The sequence below is a fragment of the Spodoptera frugiperda genome, chromosome 8 (genome assembly GCF_023101765.2).
Source record: "Spodoptera frugiperda isolate SF20-4 chromosome 8, AGI-APGP_CSIRO_Sfru_2.0, whole genome shotgun sequence".
In the NCBI taxonomy this organism is placed as follows: Eukaryota; Metazoa; Arthropoda; class Insecta; order Lepidoptera; family Noctuidae; genus Spodoptera; species Spodoptera frugiperda.
In genome coordinates, this window is record NC_064219.1 from 4,750,544 (window position 1) to 4,760,258 (window position 9,715).

A 9,715-nucleotide genomic window follows, 5' to 3' on the forward strand; every position below is an offset into this window, starting at 1 on the left:
TTACCTCGACCACCGACTGGGCTTTCCCAATCACCGGCGATATTATCTATGTAATGGTCGGAAATCTAATAATCGAATTAGAGTAATTGATTTAAAGGAATATTATTAGCCATTCACAATATTCTCTTCATTAATTTTACGATAATAGCTCGTTAGGATATCCTTAAGAAGCATAGTATTTTAAACAATGCAATAAACTAGGTACATTACAGTGAACAGGTATTATATTCTACTTGTAATTTGTGGCAAAGGTGTATAGTTTATGACTAATTGACTCTGCATAAAAACGATATTATACGGTAGAAACAACCCAATGTAAAATGTAAGGAATTTACAAATAAAAACCAGTCAAAGGTAGTGTAGTCAGCCACAAAGTGTAATCAACTGCCAATGGGCAACGGTCGATGATCCAACGGTCATTTTTTTATAAGAGGCGGAAATTACTTCGAATCGACGCTCTATCCGGACCTGAAGCGATTTATGTCTGCTTCGGATTTGATGACACACCTTAGAACTGATCGCAAGTGGCTATAGGTACACCGGCTCAGCTACGGAGTTTATTGCTTATCGTAAAGTAAGACCCCCAAAAGGCCATAAAATTGGTTATATTGCATTTGATCGTTAAGGTTGAATATTGTGTGCGAAATATTATTAGGCACATAAAATATGTCAATTCTCAGATGATTTACATTGAAGCTACTGCAAAAAAACAACGGTCAGAGAATAAACCAGTGGGTATAACAGTTACAAAACTTTGGTGTTTTGCAAGAAGACTTTGAAGTCTATTTTTACAAATCTAACATTTTCCTTATTTACAACGTGCAAACGGAATACAGAAGATGAATGACAATGATACAAGAACGATCAACATTACATTGAAATGGAATATCTTTGGTAATCGAAACTTCTGATGCTATAATTCTTATGTAATGGTAACAGGATACAGGTAATGATACCAATCAGTTTGTGAATAAATGGCATTGATTTGATTCCGAAGTCAAGATCGACTTTACTAGTTACTTCCTCCGATAGTAGTTAAATTGGATTTTTTTACAATCTAAGGAAAATAAATTACGCTATAGACACTGACGTCCTAAGACTCCCAAAAACATCATACAGTTCTAACTATGCCTAATTAAAATCTTGGATTCTCTTCACGAGTTTTCGGGGATATACGCAACTTTTATTTGATTTGTAGTTTAAAACAATATACAGCACCTGGTCACAAGCAGGTTCAAAGTCGCATGATATAAATCATAAGAAAAAAAAAGTCCGTATAGGAGAAAATTTGATGTTCTAACTTAGTTATCCCAATAATTTGTGATAAATGTAAAACTAACAAACGACCCACGTTTATGACCCGTTTTCAATGCATAGTGGACCGTTTGTAGCGGTTCATAAGAAGGTCGGCGTTCAGTAGTTGACGTTTAAAGACTGATAATTACACAATGACGATGCAGATATTAAAGAAGAATCTCTCATTGATTCCCACGAAATCCAAAGTCAAGTTCAAAAAACCTTTTTTTAAGGGGGGAACATCATTCAATTACATACTTCTTTCGCCTTGAGTGAGGCGAGAGAGAGTGTCAGACTAACTAAAACCCACCCCGTTCCTACTTCTGATCTTTGAGCTGGAGCCCCGGTAACCCTCTAGGTGGTCGGCAGCTCCGAAAATTTCAGAAAACTTGAAATAGGCATTTGATTATAATACATCTAGTGGTTGCAATTTTCCAAAGCCAATGGGCCATAAATCAGTAATATGCTAGTAAATACAGCAATAATGTGTAGGTGTTGGCTCAAGATATATGATGTCAATAAACGCGTGATTAACGTTGAAATTGTGACCTAGTAGTTAACCTTCTTAACAAAAACCACGTACTAACCAATTACTATGAAATCATTGGAAAGTAGTAACATATTTGACGCTTCTATAACTAGACAACAAACTTCTAATATTGTTTTAAAATTGGATTGTAAACTTCTAATGTTGTTTAGTGTTAAATATTTTTAAGATTAATTATTTTTTCTTATTTTCGGATAAAATTAAATACTTTCGACGATACATTGATTTGAAATATTGTGTGACGTCAAGATTTACATTTTATAGGGTAACGTGACGTAACGACCTTCCACTCCTAAACTTAACTTCTTTTTTATGACAAAACTATCAGAGAATAATAAAATAATAGTGAGTGGCGCATAGCATTTAATAAAACTACAAACGTCAGTATTGTTTTCATATTTTATTTAGATGACAGGCTCAAAATAAAACACGAGTAGATTAGAATTACATTCCCACCGAATAAAAATCTACCGTGAGACTAGGTAATAAAATATCCACCGCCTTTCAATAATCACTTAATTTGACACATCTTAAATTACCGTCAAGAATAGAAAAAATTGGCAATACTATGCAATGAACGAGGCCAAGTGATGCCATGCGGTCAGCGAACCGTAACATGTCGGCACTCGTATGCGGCCATGCGCACACGCAGCGTTCAGAGGTGACCTTCCGAATAAGTAACCAAATTCAATCGAGTAACTGATCACTAAATCATCGGGAAAATACTGACTCCCATAACAGACGGGATCGCCAAAAGCGCATGGCACGTGCCCGTTTAAGATCCGAAAGAGGGGTGCATTAAATTAATCGGTCGTTTAATAAATTCAGTGCCGACCTTTGCAAATGGCAGCTTTGAACTGACTTGTTTCTATGTTCAGAAATAGCACATTTCTGTTGTAGGAAACGGGGAAGAGCCTCTTTCTAAGGCAAGGCGCACACATCTGTCGAGCAGGTGTCAGCCAATGCAATAAAATAAAGGCAGGTGTCGAAGAGCGGCGGCGTTAATTGTTTATGAATAGAATTAGAAAATATTCTTATTTTTATTTCTATACAATAATAAAAAAGCTAGATCAACAATTGTTTTATTTTATTAAACAACTTTTTTGTCAAACAATTTTAAATTGAATAAAGTATATGTTTCCAATAAATTGCCATACAAATCTAGAAAGTTACGTGTACGAATTCGTGTAAAAACATGACCCTATTTTTGTTTGATTTACAGTTTTCCTTTTCTTATTGAATCATTGCTTGGAACCGTTATCTCGGCTTGACAGGCTAACCGAGGGGTTTTACGTGTTCAATGTTTATGAGTAAGCTTTTAGCTTTAATGTACATTTTTATTAATCTATTTTCAGAAGTGTTTATTTGCAATGGAATTTCGGTGACATTAACCGATTCGTTGCGGATGGCACGACAGACGTGCCATCCAATTTTTTTACATATGGCGTATGACACGCGTTTCGTGTCATTTTTAAATGACACGAAACGCGTTTGACCGTTTACTTTCGATTTTGGAAGTCGACTGAATACAATTCAAGGGTAAACAAGAAAAAAGAACATTTTATTCTGTACATGGCTGATGGCACAATAGGCGTGATATCAACTGATATGGCGCTTGACACGACTGTCGTATCACGAAATATTTGTTCGTCGCCACGCATAAAAGTGCACCAAAATGGGCGTCGCAACGAATCGGTTAACTATTAATGTTAAAATGTGAGCGTCTCGTTTTTACAAGATGAAAAGATTAACCATGTGTCTGTGTCATTAAAATAGACCCGCTTCCGAGATGCGCCAATAAAATATTGCTACAAACAACAACTGGTTGTTTGAATATGTATGCAAAATATGCGTGTAGATATATCCTAGACACCTAGTTATATTCAGAAGAGTAGAGGAACAGAACGCGTGCCGTACGTGCATTAGTTTGATAAATATAATGACGTCTAGACATGGCTTTAACTCGGCTCAGCTTGCAAAGTAGCACTCATCCCATCCTTCGCGTCTTGATTTTATAGCGGTCTAACAAATATAGCATAAAAGGAATTCCGGTCTTGTACATTTCGCATAGAATAAATGTATTTTTTTTGCAATAGATGGGTAATTCACAACCCACCTATTGTGAAGATGTGTAAATTCATATGGATCAACAAACAGCCGACGATGTCGAGTAACCTGTGGGGTCTGCGATTGTGAAACAGGTATCAACCTTCTTGGAAATGCCCTTAATTTATTATAAAGCAATGTAACGTTACTTAATAATTTCTGGTGATTTCAGATTAGTCATTGGCAATACCAGCAGTTGTTGCAAAAAGTTAAGTAATGCACCATGAGACCGGAAATGACTCAGCTAGTCCTTTGATGCCCCTTCGATGAGTATCTATTTTCTGAGTAGACAGTATCTAGTCTACTCTGGGGAATTGATAAACTAGTACACATGTCGTAGTCGTCGCGTAGGTAGTTCATTTACTAATGGCTTCTTGTGAAGTCTTGCTTTATTACGTTTGGGAAATATAGGTGTATGTAGGTGTTAAACATTTAACGGAGTCGTTTTGCGACACATTTCGCACAATCAACTAAGCGAAGCCTACTCATGGACGTAGCCCCTGCTAAGATGAAACTTTAATGAGCGGGGGTTAGAAGAGGGCTCCAAACAAACGCCATTGCTTTGTTCCTCATATGGAATCTGTTATAAATAAAACAATTTGTTTTCAAACGTCACGTTTCAAGTAGTTACCGAACGGTTATGTTTTTGGGCAGTCAATAAACGTAAACAGTGATTGAATTTACATGTGTTTTTAAAGACTTGATAAGACTCTGTGGATTCCTTTGTTTGGTTATGGACCACGTTGACGTACAGACAGAGGTCGTCGACAGGCTGAGATAACAACGTAAGAATAACATTAATGGCTGCCTGTACTTGAATACTAGCGGCGTAATAGAGGCAAGCAAGGCCACGGCAGACGCAAGGATCGACACGTTATTAAATAAGTTCCTAAATAACTATTGTTATTGAGGAAACTGTACAATCTCGATTACATATTTAATGAGCTTATTTTTTAAATATTTTTAAGCAGGCAGGTACTTGAAAGTAAAGGAAACAATACACCGGTAAACAAAGGACGTTGTTAGAATGCGAAGGTTTTATACTTAATTTTATCGTGATAAGTATTTTGTTGTACCAAATAAGATCTCTTTTATTTTAGTCGGACAAAAGGAAAATAAATAATATAGCGAAAGTTGTGCGTTTGATAAATTTCGCAACTGAGGATTATTATGCGGTCGATAAATCGTAATAATGGACTTTCCGATACTCCATGCCGTGAAACTTGGAAAAACCGTTTTTAGAACATCGTATTAAAGTTGATTTTTCTCTATCCAATAACGATACGAATGTTTGACTATGCTAACTGCTTATTTTTACTAGGGGTAAACAGTAATAACAGAATACAAATACACAAAGAATGATTGATTAAACCATCTTCTTGCTGCACGAAGCAATAAGGAATAGAATGGCGTGATTTTTCGCATTGAAGTGGTCCATAGGCCAGAGGTCAAAAGAGGTTAATTGCTATTAAAGAAAAATGTCCTATCCTCCGGTTCAATGAGAGTTCCATAACAGACAATGCTTTGGAATGAGAAACTAACTTTAGAAATAAATTTATTGTTTTACATAACACAACATTACGCTTTTTAAGCCATGAAGGGACAGGCAGAGATGCTGTTATTTCGGTGCTGATTGTAATCTTAAATTCATTATACTTATAAAATTGTATTTTATAAAGTTACGAGTCAAATGTAATACAGTTTGAACCTAGTGCTACATATTTTTATTTAACTATTGGATATTTTTTTTTATATGGAATAGGGGGCAAACAAGCAGACAGGTCACCTGATGGTAAGCAATCGGCACCACCCTTGGATACCAGAGGAGTCACAGGTGCATTGCCAGATAATACATTTTAAGTAATCTTAGGTATAAAGTTTTAAATCATTTCTAATCAAACATAGCTTTGATTGCTAAGTAATTAATTATTGACACCGATTACCAGTGGACCTAACCTCGACCCTGTCATGACGATACTATGTTGATAACAAAACAAATATATTTTTACATTTTTTTTTTTGTATTTTCTTTATACTTAAGATATTTATTAGGGGCCTGGTTAAGTTTTTGCTAATGTTACTAGCAGATAATTTGATGTATTGTAGATATTAATGCTGTATACACATTTTTAAGTGAGAAATTTGGAGCAAAGTGGTGTCAAATCTAGTGAATAAGTTGTTGGTGTATCTTTAAATAAATAAATATCTAAATATGGAGTGTATCCAAATATGTGGAGTGTCAGTCATCCGAATTTAACAGACATTGCAGGCATTTAAGAAATGAATATTTTATTGTTATCTAACCACAAAATTAATTGGCTATTTAGTATGTTTTATGATTATGATTTTTATTATTAATAACAAATAAATTTTCCGACATTTATCTCTATATTAATGGCAATTTGATTGTTAGTTTGAATGGTTTGTGTTTATTTGAAACCACTTAATTAGTCATTAACGTATTTGTATTTGCTATCATTTCCTTGATCTCTTGCTTGATCTAATTAATTTTACTACAAATAAAATACAAATGTAGGTAATTAAGTTTCCTGTTTCAAGTACTTAATTATTATGAGGATATCCTTTAAATCTAAAATCGGTTTAAAGATTGCATGAATCCATTTAGAATATATAAAACATTTTATATGTTTAATAATTATGTATGATTTGATTATAAAACTAACACACTAATAGAATTTTAACCTTTGCTATACCATTACTTGTCTAACTAACTTTGTCAATATTTTAAGGGTTTCCCTGCATTTTTCAGCCAGTACGAAAATATTATTCTACCGAGTTTGTTTTGGCATAAAAATCAACCTTATTTTAAAAATGTCTAGTCTATGTTGCACTGAATGAAAGAAAGATAATGAATGATAGAAAAATAAACATTTATTTGTTCTTGAAGGTAGAACTCATTGTCTGATCTGCATGTTAATTGACACACAAACCTGAATAACTAATAATAGTGGTTTGAATCTAGTGTTACAGTTATTCATGTCGATTTCCAGTTTGTTGAAGTGTTTTTTTCTTTATGTTTAAGTAAAAATCTCAATAAAACGAATGTATAGAAATGAAACACAAAACATACATGTTTTGCATGGCCCAAAAACGTGTTTTGATAAAACTGTGTATTCTAATAAGTCTGATAAGCTTTTAAAACTAGAAATGAATGTTCAAATTTCGAATTAAGAATAAAATACGACGGAATTTAGAGAACGAATTCACGATTTACAAGATCGATAATTTTGACAAAAACGCATCGTAAGCATGTTTGCATACGAATACGTGCAGTAAAACGCATGGCCTGTTACATTACGAAACATTTGCACACTGAAAATAACGAAATCTTTCATATACTGCGAATTGCTACCAAACATAAACAAACAAAAATATATATCTATGCGCCTAGCTTTACCTATATCACACATTTGGTCTACTTTGTAGCACATAACATCCACCCATGAAACAAAGCATTTTTACTTCGATGCCCGTACTGATTGATACCCTCATTTATATGAATATGAAAAAATGTAATACGTTGTAGATAAAAACTTACCGTTTTACGACCATGATAGAATCCGTCTCCTCGTTTGTGGACCCTATGATTCGAACTATACTTTACAAACTGCACTAACAATATCGGAAACACCATGAATTTTATTATATCACCATCAATTCAATTTACGAAATACACACATCGCTAAATAGCGATAAACACACTTATCTTCATTATTTCACTAACATCCAATAATACGCACTGCACTTTAATGAACATCAAATCTTATAAACACAAACTAAAACTAAATGTGTTTTTAGATTACAAGTACAACAGCGCGAACTTCACTACAGTGTGCACGCACCGACGAAGAAAACATTACAATGTTACCAACATCTGCACAGAAAACACATCAAATTATTTTTAAGTATGAAACACAGTTAATTTAGTAAAAACAATATATTTGATTAATGAGACAAGTTATTATAATGCACATAAATCCATAAACTTTCATTATTTGATGAACTTTTCTAGTAAACAAAGTCTGAACGACTACTTTATTTCGAAGTTTGTGGCGTCATTGTAGCCAACCTAACAACATTACTCAAACCCAACTGATATTCTCGCTGTGCTAGCAACCGAACGTTCTTGTCATACATAAAGCGGCCCATTCATAAGAAAATGGAATAATAATTTAAATATTATTTTTATTGGTACATTATATTTAATTTTGGTTTTATAACGAAACAGGAGGAATCAAGAGACTAGGACAGAATTTGTTTTCTTTTTTTAATATAAAACGCTGCTACGCACTAGGATTACCTATGTCATGTGTGCGTTTACAAACATAAAATTTCACAAACATATGACACCTAGACCTGAAACAACAATCTGTGGATCACACAAAGAGTTGCTTTGTGCGGGAATTCCTACCAATGGGTATACGTCGCCAGGTCGCTGGTTGCTCAGCCACATCACGTCACGTTAGCTCTACATGTCAAGCCACGTCAACCGTGCAGTCTTTCGACTGCACTTAATATAAATGTCATGAAAAAGCAATCAACTAATGTGATTTGTACGAATGTCGTGCAATGGTGGTGCAGGTTTGATCCCCACGGTCCCATGTCAGACAAAAAGAAAGAATAATTCAATCTAGATCTAGAGACTATTTTCTGCTGTTCCAGAAATTATTTTCAGAATTGTTCTCTTAGGCATCACTTCTATGAGGAAAAATAAAATGGATAAATAAGCAATCAAGTTCAAATCTTAAAACGTAAAACCCTGATCAAATATATATATTTTTTATAAGCAATAATGTTATTCCACAAATATTAGTAGAAAGTCGAGAATATCAGTAAAAACAAACATAATTAACTTCCGTTCGCGCGTAAATTAAAAAACAGTTCTTATTTTATTGTTTTTTAAATATTTTTACGGAATATCGACTGACTTAATTGACATTAAAATATTTAATGAATTTAGTTAAAAACAAGGAAATGTTGATTTGGGATTATTTAAAGTAATTGCTGTTATAAAAACAATAAAATATTTTCAGCAAAGCATCTATATTTATTGAATAAACTTTGCGAAAAAAATATTAGATTTTCACTAACTGCCTTAACAACTTTGAAACCATTAAATGACTCTGAGTATGGCGGTAAGAGAGATTTATTATGGAATAAAAAAAAAATTAAAACAAAAAATCTTCAACTCACCGTTTCAATCGTCGTCTAATGCTAGCATCCATCAAAAGTCGCAAATAAACAGAATTAATGATGACACTCCCGGATTTAGTGTTTACGCAAACATATTTAGCTAACTTCTTGGCTCTTTCAATGAGTTTACTTTTTGAAAATTTCCTTACTTTGTGTTCTTGAAGTTTGCAAAAGAAACCCATAATAAGTTAATAAATAATGTTCAAATAATATATTAACTTTGATTTATCACTTAAAATACGACTAGAATGTTTTTATTTAGTCTTAGTAGCTATGTCACTGCACTCTGCTTGGTGCGTAATAATTTGATAGCGAACCAGTCGCTATAACTTCGCTTCGCATTGAACGGGCGGTTGGTCGTGTAGCGACATGTCGCTCGCATAGTGCTGTTCACATGGGCCCAAGTCCATCTCATGCCAATCACAAACACAATTAATCAAACTTTATCATTTATTTATAGCTCACAGATGACAAGATATAAATAATATTATGTGGTTATTTAAACCGGTTTTTAGTACTTACTAACTTTGGTATCTTTGGTATTTTCACTGC

At 33.8% G+C, this 9,715-nt stretch overlaps 1 protein-coding gene across 2 annotated transcripts in view; it reads right to left on the bottom strand.

The window, feature by feature from the left end:
* Positions 1-9,467, bottom strand: part of LOC118275291 (protein pellino) — a 48,311-nt gene extending 38,844 nt beyond the window's left edge. The window contains exon 1 of one of the 2 annotated variants that reach the window (XM_035593201.2): positions 9,164-9,467. In XM_035593201.2, coding sequence (XP_035449094.2) covers positions 9,164-9,345 — 182 coding nt within the window. In that variant the 5' untranslated portion in view covers positions 9,346-9,467. Of the gene's footprint in view, positions 1-7,508; positions 8,036-9,163 lie in introns of those variants that run through there. The other variant, XM_035593202.2, reaches the window with a different exon arrangement.
* Positions 9,468-9,715: the final 248 nt, after the last annotated feature.